At 42.3% G+C, this 23854-nt stretch overlaps 2 protein-coding genes across 2 annotated transcripts in view; both read right to left on the bottom strand.

Moving 5' to 3' along the window:
• Positions 1-4990, bottom strand: part of KIAA1549L (KIAA1549 like) — a 134519-nt gene extending 129529 nt beyond the window's left edge. The window contains exons 1-3 of the mRNA XM_068399893.1: positions 4517-4990; positions 2622-2860; positions 1275-1564 (exon numbers count right to left, since the gene is read on the bottom strand). Coding sequence (XP_068255994.1) covers positions 1275-1564; positions 2622-2860; positions 4517-4990 — 1003 coding nt within the window. The remainder of the gene's footprint in view (positions 1-1274; positions 1565-2621; positions 2861-4516) is intronic.
• A 5067-nt stretch (positions 4991-10057) lies between these two features.
• HIPK3 (homeodomain interacting protein kinase 3) overlaps positions 10058-23854 on the bottom strand; it is a 77248-nt gene continuing 63451 nt past the window's right edge. Inside the window, exons 9-16 of the mRNA XM_068399642.1 lie at positions 22430-22551; positions 22136-22260; positions 21867-22028; positions 18917-19213; positions 17866-18006; positions 16184-16419; positions 15717-15844; positions 10058-14088 (exon numbers count right to left, since the gene is read on the bottom strand). Of these exons, the coding sequence (XP_068255743.1) occupies positions 13612-14088; positions 15717-15844; positions 16184-16419; positions 17866-18006; positions 18917-19213; positions 21867-22028; positions 22136-22260; positions 22430-22551 (1688 nt within the window). The 3' untranslated portion in view covers positions 10058-13611. The remainder of the gene's footprint in view (positions 14089-15716; positions 15845-16183; positions 16420-17865; positions 18007-18916; positions 19214-21866; positions 22029-22135; positions 22261-22429; positions 22552-23854) is intronic.

The following is a 23854-nucleotide window of genomic DNA, read 5'->3' as shown; positions in this document are numbered from 1 at the left end:
AACACTGGAACAGGCTGCCCAGAGAGGTTGTGGAGTCTCCTTCTCTGGAGACATTCAAAACCCGCCTGGACGCGTTCCTGTGTGATATGGTCCAGGCAATCCTGCTCCGGCAGGGGGATTGGACTAGATGATCTTTCGAGGTCCCTTCCAATCCCTAACATTCTGTGATTCTGTGATTCTGTGATTCTGTGTTTTAGCTGAGAAATGTCCTATGTCCAAGGCCCACCAGGGCTATCCCACCTTGCTAGTAGGAAGGCAGTGTCTTACCCATGGCCCTCAGGATTAGCAGTAAAACGCAGATTAGTTCAATAAGTGCAGTAGCGGGCGATACTTCTGCATTTTTTAGCGCAGAAGGGAGTTAAAACAGTAAATAACCACTGAAATGCTCTTTTTTTTTAATGAAATGTTGACATGTTTGGACATTGAAGCCTAAATTCGTATGCAAATATCATCAGTATTTACTTCGGCAGAAACAAGCATCCCCACATGACTTAGAAAATGCCATAAACAGAGAATTACTCACAGTCCCCTTCCTCTTGTTCATCAACCTGATCTCAAGCAAGTGTAAAAGATTCCAGAAAATAAAGCAGTGGCGATTAGGAGGATGCAGCACATCCAATACACCACTGGATGACTGAACATGACTAAAAATAAGATTTAAAAGTTCTTCTCTAATCATGGGTCTCGAACAGCCAGTCAGAATTCCTTACAGGCAAAACATAGACACCCTTCAACCTCCTCTGATACCAGTTGCTTATCTTAATTACAGAGAACAGTTTCATCAAAGTTGTTTCAGTATATATGAATTTAAAGTAGCCTGCATCTATATGAATACTAAAACCAGATTATTTATTATCAGCTAATGTGGGGAATAACTCAGATGCAGGAATGCAGTTGAAGAAGGTAACTCGTGACTGGTGGATCTATACCAAGCATATCCATCAAATCCTCACAAAGAAGCATCTGTTTGCATGTTCCTGGTGGCCTAATCTTTCAGCCCGCTGTAGATTCCTGTTTTGTTTTGAATAAAATGAGTCAGAATTTGGACTTTTCACTATTCTTTCACAGCGTATCTGAGATATCTGCACATATTTTGTTCGGTTGAGATAATCGGACAGAACATTAAAAGAGCAACGTGAACAACCTGAAACTATTGATTTCCTAAAATGATGGACTGGTAATTCTGGAGAGCAACCACAGGAGGTGTCGAGTGCCTTTTTTCTATGTCCTCACCAACTTCCTCAACGCGGAACTGGATCCAGGGAAGGGCTCACACCCCGATACGCTTGCAGCCCTCGCCTCTGCAGCAGCTCCTTTGGCAATGGGAACACCAACCCGTACGCTTCCAGATGTGCCAACTCTGGTGCTTTTTTGTGAAGTTTCAGGAGCTGAGAGGCGTTGAGTCAGTGCTCGGGTAGCTGCCATCCATCGAGAGCCACGGTCCGTAGGAGGTGGGACTGGCGATTTAGCAGCTGGCACGGAGCACTCTCTGAGTTGTTCAATCAAAGCTCCAGCTGCGAGAAGCAGCCACTGCGCTGGAGGTGTCGTTATGGTTTTTGAAATCCTTGTTAATTAAGGTGAGATCTCACTGTGCTAGTGTTTAGCAAACACAGGAAGAAATGGGCCTTTCCCTGACAAGTTTATCATTCAAACAGGCTACACAAACAAGCATAAAGGATGATGGAAAATGTAAAAGGTGTATTTCAACGTTTTTTAAAACTTTATTTCCCCAGGCACCCCCAGTGCAGCCCCTCTGATCAGCTGATTAAGGTCATGAGCAACACGACAGTGAGCAACATGCCTTTTCGTCCCTTTTACTCAAACAATAGTACCACGTGTATTTACCAGCTGAGAGACGGTCCATCGAGACCAGATCAGCCTTCAATAGCTGCCTTTCAAAGTTACACACATTTCAGAAACTGCCTCTCTTCTTCCCCCAAGGAAAATGGTTGCCCATGGTTCATGCCTCTGGTTCACGAGGGAGTTTTACCTGGCTGCAGCATGGTAAGAGTCAACCCAAAACCACACGTTCCTTCATTCATTTTCTGGCTCATTACTTTTTCCTTTCTTGATGGATATATTCAGTTTGACTGAATTTTTACACTTGTTATTCTATAATCCATCAAAAATCACAGTTACGTACTTCAGCTTATGGTGGACAAAGTAATTTTATTTTCAACCTGAACTCAAGCGGTGGTCCTGGGGATGACATCCTGTGGAAATTAATGATTAACTCAGCATGTCACTGAGCAGTTTTGTATATATCCAGCTAAAGAAGCATAAAATAGCTCTAAAATTAAAAATAAAGCTTCTCATCTGCTGTTTGAAACCTAATCACTCTGTACTCAATGGTGAAAGTGTCCTGAGGTACTGACCGGCACTGAGGTCTGATGCTGAGCCCCTAACGCAGAGAACCAATCTCTGTGCTCCCAAAGCCTGGTAGCCCAACACCTCATCCTGTCAGGATTTCTTTTCAGGGAGATCTTTTCCCTTTGTGTCGTATTTTTATTGAGGTCAAAGGAAATATTTTTACCATAGCTATTTAAAATAACCTCAGGGATCAGGAAAGTTTTGAGTTGTCTTCTGAAGCATTAGCACCACAGTGAATCTTCTTTCCTTACCCTCCATGCCCTGAATTCCCTGCTTCATCTTCACACACAGCAATGCCGCGTGTTGCACATGAACCCAACAGAAGAAGCAAGCATTTATCTGTGAGTGTGTACTTAGGTACAGACATAATTTTCCCATAGATGCAAATATTCCCCAGTGGCAAAAGCTGTAGTAAAAATGGTGCATGATAAATGCTCTTCCCCACGTTTAATGCATCACTTAACGCCACTTGGACTTCATGGCAGTAAACCTGCTCTATGAACCATATACATTAGAGTAATAACCACAGAAATCAGTAAAAGCACATTTGCTTAACATAAATCCAGAGCTACACGTAGACTGCTCTATGTAAACATATAGAAGCTAACTTTCTTAGACAAAACTAATGTTCTTGATTGAAAATCTGACTCTACTATGTGTTTTGCACCTGACTTCAATGGGAAACAGCATTTCACGTGCTCTGTCTCACTGGAAGACAAAGCTTTCTAGGTTGATCGACATCCCATTTATGCACCTTAGCGATAACTACTGATAAACATGGCATAGGACTAATAAATTTTTACTTGCAATTTCAGCTGTAATGCTCAAAGCTATTAAGTACAACAGATGACGTTAAGTACCTTAACGTAACTACCTGATTGTCTAAAATTCCCAGGTAATATCTACCAGTGACAGTATTTTCCACTGTGTGTGCTATGCATACTATTATTATGTACTTTGGCTTGGCACTGTCGTAGCTTCTCACCTCTTTTGTTCCAAGCTGTAGGCTTGAAGATACCTACAAATATATTTTTTAACTCTATTGGACTTCCTCACTTAAAAGTGAGATAATGGCTATGTTGTAAAGACATAGAGATGACGAAGGAAGAAACAGACTATTAATCCTTTTCATTCTACTCTTGGATCTAGTTATCAAGCATGAAGAGGTGTCTTGTTGCATAGTTAGAAATACCTCAGCTTTTAAAATTCAGCTCTGAGAGGCCAGCGACCTCCGGGTGAAAATACATTTCATAATTTAGACATGGCCCGAGAGTTCATGTGAAATCCAGACTGAATTGACAAGCACAAGTAAAAAATTAGCCATTCCTCTGATCACGGGTCAATTTATATTACAGAGATAAATCAAACTGCAGTATTTACATGTTCAAAACAAGTAATGAAGCATAAGGCACTGTTCCACCAACCCACAACCTGCAAATGAGAACCCTTAGTATATCATGGCTATAAAACTGACATCAGTTGGATATGATTGCTGTACATTCATGTTAACGGCTTTGAAATGTGGATCCACATCCCTATGCTTTTCTTAAATCCATGAGACTAATCTAGCCATATATCAATTTAGCATAGCCTTAGAATTACGTGTGGCATCTATATCTGGCACATACAATAACTACTAGCAACAGTAACCATTTCTGCATTGAGGTCACTGAGTATATGGAGTGCCGGAAGAAGTCGGGAGAGCGCAGAATGCTGCCGGACTCAAAAAATCAAGGGAAATACAAAAAATATAACCCAGAAATCGTTGGAGCTCTCAGCTGCATTTGAGATGTAGCGCTCAGACCTCAGCAGAGCTTGCCCTCTCCTAACCCCTCCTTACCCTCCCCTCCTCCCCGCCACACACACACAGAATCACTAGAAACGATCCTTTGGTTTAACAAAAGCCTCTGCCCCGTCCCTCTTTCTCTGCAAGGAACAAGACCTAATGCAACTAGCCTGTCCCATAAGAAAAGCTGTTATTTGTGCGTTAGCCAGGGAGACCACGGAGATTATTGCAGCTCAGGCTGCCTACAGGAGAAGGCAGAAAACCCGAGCATCCCCTTTTCACAGACGAGCCTCTGTTCAAAGAGCGGGGGAAAAAGGATGCGGGAGACAATGAGGAAGAGCCTGGCTTTCCCCCACTTACGGCATTACACGGCACGGGGCAGACTGCACGTTTGCGATCTCGCCTTTGAGAGCACGGCTCAGACCCCCGGGAGACCCTCTGCCATTGCCGCAGGTGAGGCTGTTCCGCAGGCGGCGGCAACCTGCGGGCAGGGGAGCCCGAGCCGCCCCGCAGAGCCGCCCCGCAGAGCCGCCCTTCCCACGCCAACGGCGCTTTCTCCGCGGTCAGGGCGGCGACAGCCGCGCTCCGTGGCAGCCGCGCTCCCCGCCGCCGGGCCGCCCCGGCCGCCCGCCCGCCCCCGCCGCGCTCCTTACCCGCCTCGGCCCGGGCGCTCGGCAGGAGAGCGACGATCAGCCCCAGCAGCACGACGGCCCCGGCCAGGCCCGCTCCGCCGCCCGCCGGCCGGGCGCTGCGCGGAGGCGCGGTGCCGGGCGCTCGGCCGGGCCCCGCGGGGCGCGCCCCGCTCCGCCCGCCGCCCGCTGCCCGCCGCCACATCCCCGCGCCTCGCACGGCCCCGCCGCGGCTCAGCGGGCAGCGCTGCCCATCGCCCCGCCGCGACGGGCTCTAGAGCAGCGGCTGTGCAGGGAGGCGGCGGCGGCGGAGGAGGAGCGGGAGGCACCGCATGCTGCCGGCGGCTCTGCCCGGGCGCCCGCCGCGGCCGCAGGACGCGGGGCCGGTGCCCCTCAGCGGCGGCGGCGCGGCCCCCCCGGCTCCGGCGCGGAGAGCGCCGCGGAACGGAGCTTCATCCACAAAGGGCTCACGTCGCCGCCAGTCCCGGCCCCGCTCCCCGCCCTCCGAGCGCGAGGAGGCGGGGAGCGGAGGCGGCGCCGCCGGGGCCGCGGGGACCCCCTCCGCCGGCCCGCGGGGCGCCCGGCCCCCCGCACCTGCCTGCTCCGCCCCGGCGGCGTTGCGGCTGAACCGGGGCCGTTCCCGGGCGCTCCCCGGAGACGCGGGGCCAGGCCCGGGCGGGCGAGCAGACAGGGCTCTGTCCAGCGCGGCCGCCCCTCCGAACCAGCGGCTGCCGCAGCCGGGGGAGGCGGGTGGGGGGGCAAAGCCTCCCCGCTCTGTGCCTTCCAGGGCACGTTGAATGCAATGTCAGCTCTCGGCCCTCATCCCCTCCCTCATGTTTTGAAGCAGCTGTGCCCAGCCCTACCGTTAAGGTGTAAATGAAGCTGCGTCCCTTCACAGTGGTCCTGTGACCTGGCCAGACTAGAAGTCCTTCTCTGCTCATCTTGGGAGCCAGTTGTTGGCAGCTGATGCACCTGTGAGTTTCCAGGCCAGGACATCTCCAAAGATGCCCCTCGTTACCAGAGGTGCCAGCGAGCACCTCTTCTTGGGAAGCAGCCCAAGCCCTGCCACAGCGCAGCGCACCCCCAGCAGCATTTCTGCAAGTGCAGAAACAGCTCTGAGAGTAAAGGAGCTGGAGCGTACGGCAGGGGTTGGCCAAAGGGGCAGCTATGTCCTCAGCCACCCAGTGTGCGAACACAGGAAAGGTCTTCTCCTGTCACCCCCTCCCTGACCACACTCAGACCTCCAGGCTGAAAGGGGAGCTTCAAAGGACAGAGGTTTACGTCTGCGATGCTAAGAGGCACACTAGGAGACAAATCAGCACGTAGAATATATTATGGACAGCAGAAGAGGTGAGCCCCAGCAAGAGGCAGAAGCTGCCTCAGTCACAGTCAGAGCAAACATCACAGCAATTCATTTAGTGTTTTCTGTAATCAGTATTTTCAGCAGAGGTAATGTGAACTCTTTATTCCAATGTCATTCTCTTTCCCGGCACTGCTTCCTTGAGTTTTTAGTTCCCAGATCATGTCTGTGGGCAACAGACGGTGATGGTGTGAGGAGGAGCAAAGCAAAGGTGGGCTCAGGGCAGAACGTGCTCTAGGACTCTGAGAGCTGATTCAGAAAGGGCACAGCGTGGCTTATGTGTGGGAAAGGTGTCCCAGCCTCCCAGCAGAAAAAGAAGTTGTTGTCTTTCTGATACAAGCCAGGTTTGAGGTAGAGCAAGTGCCAGCAGGGGCCAGCCACAGCTTTACATCCTGCTACCCAGCTACTCACAGCATCCCCAAAGTCCTGATGACCCATAATTATGTATTTATCTGACTAGTTTAGCACACTCAGAATGTCACCAATACAATTACTCGGTCACTAATATGTCCCGTTCGTGCTGTTTTACTCACTTTTTCCTCAAATCACTAATTCATTCTGTGCAAAATTAGCTTCCACATGATGACTACTAATGATTATCCACAGAGAAAAGATGGCAGTTGTATGATTATTATAGTAAAATGGATAACTTACTCATCACTCCCGTTTATTTAGGGCCAACATATTTAGTGCAGGGCCCTCTGGTGGTACCTTCTGTTGTCTTGAAGGAGTCCTGTTTAAAACCCATTTCATCATTTTCATGTTTTTCTAGGTTTTGTCATAACACCTTTGTAATAGATCCATCAATAGGTTACTTTTGACAGGGCTTTTTGCTGATCTAGCTCTTAACCATCATAGTAATCTCTTAATTTTCCATTATACAGTATATATGTGTATGTATTTTGTATACAAATATTTTTTTTCCTAGCAGATTTAGTTGCTATTTCAAAGGACTTTTAAAATGTGTATTTTCCGGAATGATGACTGGATGGGGTTTCTTACAGCTAGTGAAAAATCACTAAAGTTTTCCCAAGTAACTGTAGTTAGATACTCCCTAAACCTCCCTTTCCCAATTCTATTCGTCCTCTTTGTCCAGAAAGATAATTTCAGCCTCTGGGGAGTATCTGTGCATCCAGACTTGGTGCTGAGATTTGGTTTCCTGCATATGTGCTCTCCTAGAGTGTGCACGTGCTCCGTACACCTGATATCAGGGTTTTTTTGGTTTGTTGTTGTTTTTTTTTTTTTTGCAAGCAGCACATGCCTGTTGCCCACGTATTCCCTTCTGTGATTGCGCTAGTGGGACAGGGAGGTGGCGTGTACGTACTTGTAACCCAGTTTCCTCTCAGCTGTGGAATCCTTAATGCCAGAAAGTAGTCCAGATTCTAGAAGACATGGCTTGTTATGGTTAAAGAATCAAGATGCTCCATGCCAGGGAAGATCTACTCTAGTTTGCCAAGGAGATGTGTTGAGTATTTCTCCATGGGACCAGTACGTCTCTCGCTGGGGAAGAGTACTTACTACTCTACCACGATAAACCATATACACAGAGAGGAAAATTCACGTTTGCATGGATTCTCCTACCTTTGCCCCAGAGCAATAGGTTGACATCACCTATATGACCTTGGTTCAAATGATGAATAAAACTTAGGTCCAAAATCGCCTTGCTTGCAGTAGACCTACCACAATAATTTTGAGTCTTGCTTGTCTTTATGAAGGAACCCATTCATAGAACTTCATTCATAGATGAGAAGAGACTCGTGGCCACGCAGCGACTTCTCCAGGCAGCAGGCCTGGGTCTCTATCTTTCCAACAGAACAGTTGGCATTTTTCATTTTGATGAATAAACAAGGCCAGATTTATGCACATCTCACTCCACAGATACAACCACAGAATGGAGTCCAGTCTCCAGGCACCTCTACCAACAGCGTGTAGATGCTCCCAACCTGCTACTTCAGGATTTAAGGAAAAGAATCCATTCAATGTGTATTTCAGCCTCTCAGCATGAATCTTCATCGTTCTAATGAAGAATAGTCAGTGCTGTTCTCCAAGACAGGGGCAGCTAGGGTTACCTGAATCTGCTAGGAGCATGTACCCAAGCCTCCTGAGAGATAAAAGGGACCTTCTTCCAGGTGAAAGGTAGGAAGATATAATTAACATCAATCCCCATCAAATCTTATCCATGATTTAATACGCTTTCCTGCACAGCAGGATCTCCTTGGTGTCAGACTGACCATTTCAGTCACGATGTCACTCAGCGTGCGAAGAGAGGCAGGAAGGGCTACAGCACTTCTCTGGCGTTCCCCAGAGCTCTGCACCACACAAGACATGCACTGTAGGCCTGTAAGGAAGTTACAGCTCTTTAAGCGGGGAGCAGTAGTATTTCACAACCCTACCAAAACTTGGACTCGCACTGCCTCCATTCATTACAGGAGCTGAAGTCACTGTATGCGTGAGTTGCAGTGATTAATGTGAACCTACCATGACCGTCAGGACTGTACTGCTTTGTGAGTGATATCAAACAGTAGCTTCTCTGTTGCCTCCCAGAGACTGATCATCCCTCCAGCTGAAAACCTAAGCTAATTCATTGAGAAAAGATAGCATCATCCTCAACCACTCTGTCCCCCTACAGATCTGTAGCATGTGACAGCCCCATTGACTCTGAAAGCTTTTCCTTGAATGAATCTGCTCTCACAACTGCAGTATAAATTCATCCTTTGCATTCAGTGACAGGAAAAATACCAAATTTTAAACCAGTATTAGTCATCCTAAAGGCAGCTGAGAGGAAGATTACTTACTCATAATTGTCTGTCCTAGTCCTATCCTTCCACAGGATGGGAAAGAGCATGTGGACAGGTGGGCACTACTACTAATAGAAACCAAGAACAGAAAGGACTTGAGAGACAGCATAATCCCTCTGAAAGGCTCAGGCAGCCTTTCCCTGTTTGCTAGATGTTTCCGAAATCAGGAATGTAAAAGCAAGACAGTGGCCCTATTTCCTATGGGGAATTATGGCTATAGATACCAACACCAATGCACATTTAAAAGTCAACAATATACGAGTCTAACTGTAAAGAACGAAAATGAAGCAGCTTTCATAGCAACAGAGCCATCTGTAGAATTTGGACAGATGCATTTTCACGTAGCCAAAGGTGTAGCGCTGCAGGAAAAGTTCTGCAGACAGTGTGACCAACTTGTGCTGAAGAGCAAGCAACTGTAAAAGATCAGTAATGGCAGCACCTTGTATTTAGCAAAGTAAAGTTTTGTCAATTCTGAAATAATTTGGTATCAAAAATATGTTGCACTGTCATTTCAGTCTTTTACATTTCATTTACAACAGCACCGCAAATGCAATGGTAAGCACAGCAACCACGCTACTTCATAAATACGCGTATCCAATAGCCTGCTTCAGGACAGCTCCCAAACCACTAGATCTCAGTGAGCACTGTAACCCCACGGCAGAATGAGTACATTTGGCAACAGCACTGGCAAACGTGCCGTCCACGGACGTCTGGTCCGTCCCAGGCTGGCCATCTGGAGCCACTGACCGCGTGGGGCCATGAGCAGCAGCGGGAGCACCTTCCCGCTGGCCACGCAGCAGTTGCCACAGGCTTGGTACCAACTTGAGCAGCAGCAATGTATCTGCTGGTATCCGGGCCAGACAACCTTTTCCTAAGGTTGTAAAAGTGGGACAACCAGAACAAAGAACCTTCAAGGTTTGGCTACATTAAAGGCAGATTCTTAAGATCATCCTAAAAGGAAATGTTGAAAGTTAATAAAATTTAAAATTGCAGAAAGAAAAGCAGCTTAGTCAAATGATTATATCAGAATTTAGAGCCCTTCCCATGAATTTTCATTGCCTTTACCTTAATCCAGCCTTGATGTAACACAGCAAAAAATGAAAGCCACCGAGAGTCATCTGCTGCAATATATATTTTAATTCAAAGTGAATCTCGACAGTAATACACCATAAATTCTTATTTTGACACTCACCAAAATAGTCACCTGGAAAACCCGCTTTTTGTGACAAAGTACAGAAGGCTTGGTCACATTTAAATCACTGAGAACTAGAAAGAAATACTATCGCAAACTGTAAGAGACATTACATCCATAAAAAATTTTCCCAGTCCTCATATTGTAATATTGCACAGTGCAATTGCTACATGGCGAACTAGTGTAGCATAGAAATCCAAAGCAAAAAAAAAAAAGCCACAAGTCTACAAATTGTTAAACAGTAACAGTTCAAACTTATTAATCAAGTCTCTATCACTGGGTATTTCTAGAACAAGTCTTCCTACAGCTTGCAGTGTGATTTAACTTTTACTTAACACAAACCAAAAGTTAATTAGCAGTAAAAACAGAAAAATTAAAAATTAAACCCAAAAAAAGTTAATACAGTAGCATATTTGACCAATAAAACACCCTGAAGTAAAGTTAAAAACTAAACACTAGAAATTCATATAAAATCTTGCAAATTAAAGTAATATGCAGATATGCAATTCTGTAGTCATGCAGTGTTTTATTTAAAAAAGGCATTAAAATGGTAACGTGTATAAATGCTTCTCAGAGGATGACTTTTTTCACAGAAAAGGCCCTCGCCCTGAAAGCTTTTTTTTTTTTTCCTGCAGATGGGCCCCGGACACTTGCAGTGACAAGAGTCCGTTCTCTCAGAGTGTATTGCAGGATGGGGGAAAAGTCACCCGGTATATTGAATTTAAGCTGTGGCAGGATCCCAAATATGTCGTTCTTTGAAATGCAGACATTTCTAGAATTACAACACATAGAAAGAGCAGCAGATCTAATTCGGGGCGCATTTACAGCAACTTTTTCCTGCATACGATAGGATACTGTTGTGATATACAGATGATTGTGTCGATTTAACAAGCACGTTAGCTTAAAACCTTAAGAACAGTAAAAAGAAAGTACAGTAAATACATTAGACTGATGAAGATCCCCATGGCCCCAGAGAAAAATGCGGTATTTTTTTTTTGTTATCACAATACAAAATTCATTTACTCCATTTGCATTGGTGATTCTTGGTGCGTCCATTGCCTGCAATGGAGTAAGCACCAAAAAGCCATCGTGTCCCAACACAAGGGAGTGAACAGAAAACTATCTGCTGGACAATATAGCACACGTTTGAAGTGGTAATGTGGATATCCAATTTGAGCATTTTCTTGGCTCCCTATATTTAGGCTTTATATATGTGTTGATAAGATTTCAAATTCATCAGGATACTCCTAGTTTCTAATGTATATTTTTATTATATACACACACTTGTACAAAATGCATAGAGTTGATTACTAAAAACACTGAAACTTTTGGGAAAAGTTAGGTTTCGTAATTTTCAGTGTGATTAAAAACGTACTGCTGGTATTTTCATTTTTTTATGATCTAATACTGTTGTATTTTAGTTATTACTTAAAAAATAAATCAAATGTAGGCACATTTACTTCATTCAGACATTCATTAAATAAAACACTGCTTGTGTTAGTGGAGTAAAGAAAAAGATTACAGTTATTAGCTTATTGACACAGTTAAACTCAAATGCTTTGCACTCTTATTCCAGTCAACATTGCAAGGATTGTATTCCAGATCTTGTTTTAAAAAAAAGTTAAGTCAAGCCTGCAAGATGCAGCTTCTTAAGTGTCTACACAATGCCAATATGAAAACATAAAAAATTAAGTTACATCAATACATCCACTTATATGCAGTGATGAGCTCAAAGTTAATGGAGATAAAATACTGATGCAAATAACACACTCCAAAAAAACATATGCAATCATCTTCCATCATTTACAGTATAGTAGTTACGACACTTCAAACATGAAAACAAAATTTAAAAAAAAAAAGAAACAAAAAACAACCAAACCCAAAACCTGGCTTCTATTTCATGTAATTAGACTTGTACAGAAATTAGAAGGCTAAGAAAGAACTAGTTAATCACCTAATTTCACAGCTATCTGAAGTGGCAATCATTATATAGCAGCTTATCTATGATACATTCAAGATAAATGATACAATTTATTACTTGCCCATAAGCTAAAACACAGCCTCAGCTTCATACCTTCTGTAAATCCCATCTCTACACTAGAGTATACTTGAGGTCTATGAAAAAGTAGCTACCTTTTATAGGAAATGGATGATTAAGTCTTTGGTGCTGCAAAAGCAACTTCATTTGAACAAAACAAAAAACAAAAAAGACACACTTCCTAAGGAAAAAAATAACACAAAAAGCATGTAATTTACGTCCCTGACGGAATGTATTAAATAAGCAAACACCTGCAACAGGCTAAAACAAATACTATCATGTAAAAAGACTAAAATCTCTCCCATGCATAAATGAAAGATTGCACACAAAGAACTCACATCTTTTCAAGCTTCAACAGTAAATATTCTGCTACTAGTTATTAAATACTGCATGGTTTGCTCAAGCGAAGATGAAACCACATCATGGATCAACAAGCACTTGGCTTTTCTTTCATTAGCTAGTCAGTCATGCCTACCGCCCCTCTAAACATTTTATTATATCCAATTAGACAAACACTTTTAAAATAAACTACTTAGGTTGTATTGCAGTTCCATTTACCAGTATGAAATACTGTGTTGTGTGTCACTATTCAATAGCTACAGAATCAACTTTTCTTAAGCGCTACTAAAGTCTTGTCTTGAAGCTAGATCATTCTGGGGGAAAAAAAGAGACAGCAAAATTCGGCTACAGCAAAACATGCTGCCTTCTCCATAAGGAAAACACACCCAATACTAAAATCATACCACACAAAACCCAAAATGAGCATTATGCTATCAAAAAATCAGCAGATCCGAATTTTTAAGTGCTGCAGTCCTCAACATTTATATATAAGTAATAACATTAACAACCTCAAATATTTAAGGCACTATGTGTGGGAACAGTTTACAATGCAGCTGAGATTATTAGGACAACAACATTTAAGAGCAATGTTTAGGCTTTTTTTTTTTGCCCATGCAAAAGACACATGCAATGTGAAGAACAACAGCTCAACTTTTAGATAAGTGACTCAACATTTAAACACCAAGATACGCAATACAAACAAGTTACTTCTACACTGTACTGCTGACATATGTGCATCTGTTGCTCTAGTTCTGTACACTGAATGGCTTCCCAAATGTAGACGTGTCTTGCACTAGTTAGAAGGCAATTTTATAAAAAATAGCAGGAGCAAAACCAGATTTCTGCTCCTGTAAGTCACCTGTCTAAAGTTACTATATAAGAAGATAACATGACCAAAGACAAGTTATACCAAATGTGCAAAACACATTAAAAGTGAGTTTTTTTAAAGCTCAGAGTTGTTTAAATTGCACCCAAGTCTACATGATTCAAAAAAATAATTTTCCTGTTGTGCCATGGCTAATTTTTAATAAATACCATGTTTCTTCTTAAATCGAACTTCCGTATCATTGAGCTTCCTCAATACACTGTATTTGAGTTCTCACATAAATGGATACTGGCTGAGTTTTGTTGGACTCAGTGGAAATCCTGTGTAAGCAGGTGATGCTGCAATGTACGAATGTGGTGGGAAAATTGGTTTGTATTGAGTCTGATGAATGGTTGGGGAAGGTAAGAGACGGGGATTTATGCCAACTGGAACTTGGTGTACTATACCACTGGGATGAGATATATTGTACGCTGGATGTTGTAACAAGGGTCTTGAGGTACATGGCGAGGCGAGGAGGTGGGCAACAGGCGCAGCAGTACTAAGGGGTGCCGACGACGGGTACGGAAGAATAGCAGGCTGTCCTCCAAGGTGGGTACTTCCAGAGAGATGCGCGTGCACGGTAGTGTGATTTGGACTTCCTTGTGGAAGGGAGAAAGCATGACCGGCAACGCTGGCTGGGAGGTAAGCCTGCTGCCTCCGATGAGCGTAGTTTCCGTTCCATTCCTGCGGCCCAGATCCAAAGTGCTGAACCTGTGCACACACAGAATGGACAGGTCTTAATATTTCTAAGTATAAAGAGAGTTTGAAAAATGGAATAATGCACTAAAACTAGTCAACTCAAAATCAAGGGAATTATAGAGACAGGAATAATTAAGTGCTTAAACAAAACAAAAAAATATTAGCTATTTAGATAGTAGCACAGACAGGAAATCTGACAGTAAGAGATGGTAAACAGAACACAAGTTATTTTAATGCTCTTGCAAAAAAAAAAAAAAAAAAAAAAAAAAGAAGATAAAATGCCATGCTGGGCTGTTTTAACAGAAATACCATGTATCACATGAGCAAGGTGCTTATTCCACTCTACTCAGCACTGGCTTGGCATCAATTGGAAGTGCTGCATTCAGTTTTGGCACCATAATGAGGCACAAAGAGGACAAATAGGAGAGAAATTTTAGAGGAGAGCAGAAAAAATAATAAACGGATTGAAAATATCTGAGATAACTAGGCAAACAGAAGTCTAGGGCTATGATCACAGGAAGATGTGGCAATCATTAACAGTTATAAAGACTAAAAATCAATTACTCCCATTAAATGGTGCAGATTTCAAACTACAGAGGGCATCTATCAAAGAAGGAAGGATCAGCATAAATTTTTGTAATGAAAATAACGTTCTACACTTTCTGCAAAGAGGCTGAGGAGCTGCAGTCATTGAAAAGATTAAAAATTAATACTATGCTGATCATATTAAGGTTTGCTTAGAATTAATTAAACCAATCCTTCCGCATAATCATGCAGAAGAAGAGATTGTGTCACCCACACAAATGTTTCTTTCAATCTAAACTATTCAAGTCATTATTGGTAAATCCTCTTATCTACATATAGCATGCTTGCATTTAGTATTTAACTTACAATTTAATATTCAGCTACTCTGCAAGACTTACACAAACAGGTACTGCTCTTATATTAAATGTACGTCCAGATATCTAGCCAAAAGCTCAATGCAGCTACAGCTCAAAATTAATTAAGTAAAAGGGGCTTAAACTTGATGTCACATGTCAACTTCAGTTCTCAGCCACAGTAGACACATTTACTATGTTGTTGGGTAATGATAAAAGTAGTTTTTAAATTAACTTTGGGTATCTTCCAACATTGAATAGAACTACAATCACAACCTCTTCCCTGCCAGTTTCAAAAGTAAGAAACAGTTGGGTTTTCTAAACTCTATCTCATCTCTGGGTACTCAAACTACAAGCATTTTCATATATGCTACTAACAGAACAAGACTGAAATATAGTCACAGTTTTTAACTGCACACTATGAGCATTTTAGCATTTGGATGTAGGAAAAAAAAAATGCTAGTGTATTTTTCATGTTGTCTCGTCCTTTGATTTTGTGTAGGCATTGATAATTTTCTCAGTGTGGCTTTTCTATCACTTTAAAAAATAAAGCCAGCTGCTTTAAGAAAATGACCAAAAGTGAAAGATACTTATGAATTGCCCAGTAAGTTGAAATCCATTTTTCAAGATTTGAACACTTCTGTAATCAAGCTGTTGAAAACCTGCAGTTGCCATTGACAGCAATTGAAATTGTGAGCATTCAGCATGTTTGGAAGCTCAAGACAGAAAAAATTCTTCTTAGATGTGAGCAAGTACACATACCTGACTGAAGTTCATATGTTGCTGATGGAATGCTGATGTCAGTTTTTGCTGACGGTTTCCTACAATAGAAGACTGGTTTATTCTTCCCAGGGCAGACCGACCCTTTTTCAGTGGCTGGCACGAGGCATCTTCCAAGATATAAATGAACAATGTTATGTTTTTGTTGTCACTATTCTCTTCTAACAAAAGTCAGACAAAGTTTCATTTGCTTCAGTATACAGGGAGAAATAATAAAATAATACACTAATTAAAGTGTATTATTACACTTGTATTAATACACTTGTATTAATACAAGTGTATTAATACACTTGTATTATTAAAAACCAACACAATTTACAAGTGTTTATTACAGATTAGCAGATATATGAGTAGGTCAAAATCTTCATATATATGGCTATTGAATAAATATTCAAACTTCTATTCTTATCTACTGGTATAGAAAGAAAAAAACACCTGAACTAACTCACCTGTATTCACCATCTGTTCATCAAGATGTAACCTGTTTTCAAGTCTCATTGGTGGTACCACTACTGTACAAACAGCTGATTTGGTTTCAGGATTAACCGATGCTCTTGCTTCCTTATTTTTATTGGTATTAGCTACAAAGCCATTTTCCACAAATGGGCTGTCATGTCCTGAAGAGTCTGAAGTTGGGGAACCATCCACTGTATCACATCCACTTTCCTGTTCGTCATCTGACATACTATCAAAAAATAAAAGTATTGCATTGAAACAAGTACATTTTTGCGATATACATTTTATTAAATTACCACATAAAATCTATGGAAGTGAAACTACTCAAAGGTGGATAAAAATGTTAGATTTTAATTACACAGGCACAGACATTCAGATGGCAGTTCAATATTCAAACTCATTCTACCCATAAATTGCAAGGCTCAGAGAAAGGAGGTAACTTCTACATAAAGACTTAGATGTGTAACCCAACTTGCACCCACTTTTAAATTTATTTTTTAAACAATCTTGTACTTATAAGCCACCTGAAATTTAGATTTTTAGGTCAAATAAAAGGTTGAAGAAGAGTATTTAGTTTCTTCCTGAATCAAAACACAAAGGTCTCCCAATGGTTATTACACTAGCAAAACAGAACATGCTGATCTAATTTCCTTCTAGAAATCACCCATATCCCGGAGTCTGCGAAAAGCCGTCCCTGGGGTCCATGAGAGTCAGGATGGGATAGAGAGCGCTGAGGAAGCAATCTGCACAGTGGCAGGCAGCTCCCTCTCATCTCCATATCAGCCATGAGCAGCTACACTAGACCTCATCTACTGAAAAATTAGGTCTCTCTGAAGCTCCTCAAGACAGCACTGCCTGTGCGTGACGGATAGATGCTTTTTCACAGATTTAGATTAAGGAGACAAATGCAACCCTCTGTTTACACGGCAGCTATTCTGGCACTTGTGGTCTGTGAAATCCATACTGGTCAAGTGGTGCAAACTCTTTTATTCAACCACTACTTTTAGCAAAGCAGCTGGAAGGGGAAAGAGGTGGAGAAACCAACTCATAATAATAGCCTTCGGTAACATTTATTGAAGCTCCATGCTTGTATCAGAAGGACGGACTAAGAAGATGGTCAATGTCAGCTGCCAGAAGCGAGACCACAGTTCAATCAGTGGAACCAGAACCAAGCACCTTTTAGGCAGCAAGGAGTAAACACCCAGGGAAGGGAAACTAATTTACAATGAGGTATATTGCCAGAAAATATATTAATCTCATTTATGTATTATTTATTACACAAGCAAAAACTACATCACAGGCGTATCACTAACAACAACAAAAAAGAAACTGAACTAGTCCTCAACTGGGTCTGTGCCAGGTATGGATTATATAGATAGCAAGAGACATCTTTCACTTTGTGAAGGTAAAAAGAACAGTATGGGGTGATGAATAAGTATTTTCTATGCAAACACCATTAATTCAGTATTCTGACAACTTCCAAGGTAGCACGATGGATCCGCTAGGAACTATAAAAGAACAGTCTGTGCAACTGTAGGCCAATAATTTCATTTTTAAATACATCATTTAGCCTCACCAGATGGCAACATAACAAAACTTTCACATTTTTTATTATAAACCGAGTCTTCTGTATACTAGGATCTTTCATTTTACTGAAAGGAGCACAGCTTTTTACCTGTTGGATCTCTTGCAAGGAGATGGACTAGACTGTCCCGAGGAGCTAGTACTCAGGGTGCTGTCAGGACTGCTGAGAGAACACACGCGGTCAATGTTCAGGGTGTTCTGGCAGGCTTCACAGTCAAGGTTACCTTTACACCTACCACACAAAAATAAAGTGAGCAAACATACCATCTCTCATTTGTTCTTTCCATACACCACTGACTTAGGTGTAATTATGGAATAAGAAGGGGTCAGATACTAGAAAAGGTCCCTTAAATGTACATTAACATCAAATTCCTTGTTTCTTTTACATCCAAAACAGATTTTTAAACCTTTTCAGAGTTCTTTCGGAAATTCTAGACTAAACATGCATTTTTTGAAACCTACTAAATTAATAATTTTTTTGCTGAATCAATACTAAAACAAGCAGAAAAAAATTTTACTACAACAGTTCAGACCCTTGAAACATTCGACAAAGTTTAGATTTAAAACACAAGTTCCGCCAGTTCCGAATCATTACAAGTAAAAATAAAGTCGAACAAACATTAAATTTTTAAGTCCTCATTTAAAATGATACTTGCTTCTTGGATAGCTTTGTGAAAGAAAATTCCTTTGGGGGACCACGCTCAGCATCTGCTTTTACACCCAAATGTATTTTTCACCCATGTATGTAACATTCTCTACTGGATGCTACTGCTAGAATGGTAACATCGATTATACAAAGACAGAAGACTGATCTTCAACAAATAAATAGGGTATGACAGTATTAAGCAAAAAAATGTATGCTGGACCTGAAAGTATTCTGTTTTGACCAAATCTGTTACAAAAGAATAATAAATTATTTGTTTCCTGTTGCAAATGCCTAACGTATATAGACTAATGAGGTAGACCTTTGAAAGCATTTTTTGCTTTCAAATAATATACGGCTACAGAGCTAACTTCTTAGTGAAATTTGATTAGAAGTGCATTGTTTGTCTTTTTCTAACTCAGATTCACTTAAGACAGTAGCTATGCTCAGACAGCTATATTTAAGTAACACCTTAATAAAAGTAAATATCAATTCTTACTCTCTCAGTGAATGCGTTCGTCCTATGTCATCTTCATCTGTGTCACTGCTGATGGTGATCACGCTGACTGCTGGGCTGGGGGAACCGGCAATGAAGATCGCCTGGCGCTGTTTGGTTGAAAGAGATGAATCAGGGTCCAGCCTGACTGATGCTTCACAACAGTTACTTTCCTGTCCCTCTGCGTTATGATTGTCCTGTGCTTCTACACAACTTATTCTCTTTACAGCCTTCAGGTTAAGTATCTTTGGAGATATAAAGGCTGAATTTTGGATATTGGTATTTTGTAACACATTGCTCCTGCAAAGAAAACACACCATTTGATATTTAGTGAATCTCTATCAACAGACCTGAAAACTGTACTATTTTCAATTAAGAAAAGCAAGCAATGTAGGCTAACACACCAATTTTCTAAACTAACACAAAGAAAAACATAAAACAGTAAACACAGTCATAAATACTTGGCGTAGAAGATTTCAGACACGAATTTAAAAAATCCAAACTATGTAATATCTAAGACTGGAATTCGCAACAACACTGAATACAATACATTGAAAATCCCATTTTCTTATAAAGGAAAAAAGAAACTAAAATCCCATCTGGGCGAAAAACAAGCAAACAAAAGCTGGCCAGATTTCCTGCAAAGATTCTCCCTGAAAACAAAATCACACAGAATCACAGAATGTTAGGGATTGGAAGGGACCTCGAAAGATCATCTAGTCCAATCCCCCTGCCGGGGCAGGATTGCCTAGACCATATCACACAGGAACGCGTCCAGGCGGGTTTTGAATGTCTCCAGAGAAGGAGACTCCACAACCTCTCTGGGCAGCCTGTTCCAGTGTTCAGTCACCCTTACAGTAAAGAAGTTTTTCCTCAAATTTAAGTGGAACCTCCTGTGCTCCAGCTTGCACCCATTGCCCCTTGTCCTGTCAAGGGATGTCACTGAGAAGAGCCTGGCTCCATCCTCTTGACACTTGCCCTTTACATATTTATAAACATTAATGAGGTCACCCCTCAGTCTCCTCTTCTCTAAGCTAAAGAGACCCAGCTCCCTCAGCCTCTCCTCATAAGGGAGATGTTCCACTCCCTTAATCATCTTCGTGGCTCTGCGCTGGACTCTCTCTAGCAGTTCCCTGTCCTTCTTGAACTGAGGGGCCCAGAACTGGACACAATACTCCAGATGCGGCCCCACCAGGGCAGAGTAGAGGGGGAAGAGAACCTCTCTCGACCTGCTGACCACACCCCTTCTAATACAGCCCAGGATGCCATTGGCCTTCTTGGCCACAAGGGCACACTGCTGGCTCATGGTCATCCTGCTGTCCACTAGGACCCCCAGGTCCCTTTCCCCTACGCTGGTCTCCAACAGCTCTGTCCCCAACTTGTACTGGTACATGGGGTTGTTCTTGCCCAGATGCAGGACTCTACACTTGCCCTTGTTATATTTCATTAAATTTCTCCCCGCCCAACTCTCCAGCCTGTCCAGGTCTCTCTGAATGGCTGCGCAGCCTTCCGGCATCTCAGCCACTCCTCCCAGTTTTGTGTCATCAGCGAACTTGCTGACAGCGCACTCTAATCCCTCATCCAAGTCATTAATGAATATATTGAATAGAACTGGTCCCAGAACCGACCCTTGCGTAACTCCGCTAGACACAGACCTCCAACTGGACTCTGTCCCGCTGACCACTACTCTCTGGCTTCTTTCCTTCAGCCAGTTTACAATCCACCTCACTACCCGATCATCCAGACCACACTTCCCCAGTTTAGCTGCGAGGATGCTGTGGGAGACCGTGTCAAACGCTTTACTGAAATCGAGATAGACCACATCCACAGCTTTACCATCATCTATCCACCGGGTAACATCCTCATAAAAGGCTATCAAGTTGGTTGAGCAAGACTTCCCGTTGGTGAAGCCATGCTGAGTGCCCCTAATGATCCCCCTATCCTTGATGTGCCTAGAGACAGCACCAAGAACAAGTTGCTCCATCACCTTTCCAGGGATGGAGGTGAGGCTGACTGGTCTATAGTTACCCGGGTCCTCCTTCCTGCCCTTTTTGAAGACTGGAGTGACATTCGCTTTCCTCCAGTCCTCAGGCACCTCTCCTGTTGCCCACGACTTAGCAAAGATGATGGAGAGTGGCCTAGCAATGACTTCCGCCAGCTCCCTCAGCACCCGCGGGTGCATCCCATCAGGGCCCATGGATTTATGGACATCCAGGTTGCTTAATTGGTCCCTGACCCAGCCCTCATCAACCAAGACAGATTCCTCCTCTATCCTGACTTCTTCTGAGGCCGCAGGGGTCCAGGGCTCCTCAGGACAGCCTCCAACAGTATAGACAGAGGCAAAGAAGGCATTCAAAAGCTGGTAGCCTCTGGATAAAATCCTTGCTTAATACAAGACTGCTGAAGTTGCCCTTTGTAATCCATGCTTTCCCCTTTATTGAGCATCCCACACCTTGGCAAATGCTTTGCATGGCAGTGGGGTGTACTTTCTTCAGCAGGCAGCTAAAGCATTTTTGGCCACCAGTGAAAGAAAGACTATTCTTAAGACGATTGTAAGGCATACTGCAACCTTCTTCTATAGCATCTCTTTATTTTCAGTTGTCTAAACCTGATATATCCTCATGCACATAAGCTTAGGAACATCTCATTAGAGCTACCTCATTATATTCTTACATCTTCCCAAAGGCTATAAAGACAACTTTATGCTATCGTGATAGGCACATACTAATCAACAGGAACTAAAACCTCTTGCTACTGCAAATATTTTTCCATCTAGTCTATATTACCAAAATAACATTGAAAACTTAGGGCAGAAAGGACAGATTTTCCCAAAAGACCATTTAAGTAACTAACATGTCACTAACAAACATGCCACTTCTACGGGCTATTCCCCTGCCCACTGAACGGCAACTACAGATACACTATTTCTGAATGTTAGAAATATTCTACCAACCTGTTCTGACACAGTTTGTTCCTCTTGGTAGCTGCAGGCTGAGGCCAGACAACGTGCGCAATGCCCACACTAATTGGCTGAGGGGCAGACAAGGTTATCTGATGTGTTAAAAGAGGTTGCGGTATCATTGAGTTATAATGGGTGCCCTGGGTAATCATCTTCCTGAGGAAAAATAAAGGAAGTTTTAAATTGCAAGTCATTTGCATCACATCCACAGATCTTGTTAAACCAAAGCCATTAAGGTATTGCACAAAAATATGCAGACTTACCCCCAGTCTCCAAGCCTCTGTGGGCCAGCCACAGGGTCAGAGGCCAGAGATGTAGCAGGAGCTGCCACTGGCGCTACTTGCTGCCATGTAGGAACCAGTATTTGCTGGGTCTGATTCGACCATGTCTGTTGTGAAGCAGAGAAGATTTCATGACACAGGGACTGACTGAATTTACATTAGCTGCTTGCAGTTCAGCACAAAACAGAAGAGGGATTGCAATAGAGATCTACAGGGCAAAAATATTTACTAATTAATAATAAAACAAGTAAGATTTTTACTTTGAAGTAAGCCAACCTGAGAAAGGATTCCTGCTCGAATCTGTAGTGGCTGAATTGCGTGGGCTTGGGTCACCAACGGAACTGCATTATCCACCCTCAGGGAGAAACTGGTGGGTTTACTATGGTTTGTTGGAATTCCTATCAAGGACAAAAACACGTACCCAAGCTTTAAGCAAAACACCATTCTTGCACATATTTTCTGAGAAAAATGCAAAACATAAAGGATAATTTTATAACATTTTACTATTTTTTCTAGATGTGTTTACGATCTAATTCCACAATTTAGACTTTCAAGCCAAATAAATCAACACGTAAAATATTTTTGTGCCATTACTTATCTGCACAAATATTTGATGCTGTAATTTCCTGAAAGAACTGCCAGTAGCTACTATTTGGAAACAGACTACTAGAAAGCAGAATGACTTTGGCAGAAAGTTCTGCAAAGCTAAGCATTTACTCTTCATCACGAATTACATTGAAAGAATTTGAAAGGAAGCAGACAAAAGTAAGCAGAACTGAATTTCAAAGCTTCTCACAACTGAGTCCTGCACATCTCATGCTCTATATTTCTAGCTAGCTGAAACCCATTCCTCTTAGCTTTTATAGTTGGCAATGCCACATGTATAACGCCCCTATTTGTTACCATCTCTTTTGTGGGAAACAACGTAAAATTTTCTGTGTATTTCATCAATTATTTGCAGTAGAATCCATAATCATATTCCTCCCTTCACCAAAACAAGGCAAGCTGTAGAACTGTTGGAATATTACCACAAGAGCATAATAGGAAAAAGATGCATCTCACGCTCTATACAGATTTTATTGTCACACGAAACTACCAGACGTATAGCAACGCTGCAGTGTACTACTAATAATAATTTTTAAGATAAAAATGTGCAAATAAAAGGAAAGTGGGATTTTTTTCAATCAATATGGCAACAGAACAGCTATGCTAGAAGAAAATACTGGCTAGGCAAATATACTCATTTCATCTTCTAACTGCACTTTGTGTCTTGCGCTTTAGTCAAAGACTAAGCAATGGGTGTTTGGAGGTAACTACTAAAGAACTACTAAACTCAAGATTAAACATGGGGTTTTTTTTTTAAATCTTTACAATAAAGGATGAAAGAAAATCTTCATCTGATGTAACTCTCTCATGTTGTAATACAATACTAAGTTATAACGATGCAGTCCAAAGCTTTTAATTTTGAAATGCTTGTGACTAATTTTTTCCACACAGCCATCTAGAACAGCAACATCTTAACTGTGCCAGAAGGAGAGAGCTTTAGCACTTCAGATATTCGACACAGCAGCCAAGCAGGGAAACCTTGAAGCAGTGCCAGATACCATTAATATCCCTTTCCCTCTGTGCCAGCAACACAACTTGTCACCTATGTGATGAAAACAATATATTCCCTTCATTCAAGCTGTAGCAGAACTTAAA

The sequence above is a fragment of the Nyctibius grandis genome, chromosome 4 (genome assembly GCF_013368605.1).
Source record: "Nyctibius grandis isolate bNycGra1 chromosome 4, bNycGra1.pri, whole genome shotgun sequence".
NCBI classification, from domain to species: domain Eukaryota; kingdom Metazoa; phylum Chordata; class Aves; order Nyctibiiformes; family Nyctibiidae; genus Nyctibius; species Nyctibius grandis.
The sequence above is the reverse complement of the archived record's forward strand: the minus strand, read 5'-3'. Positions and strand labels throughout refer to the sequence as shown.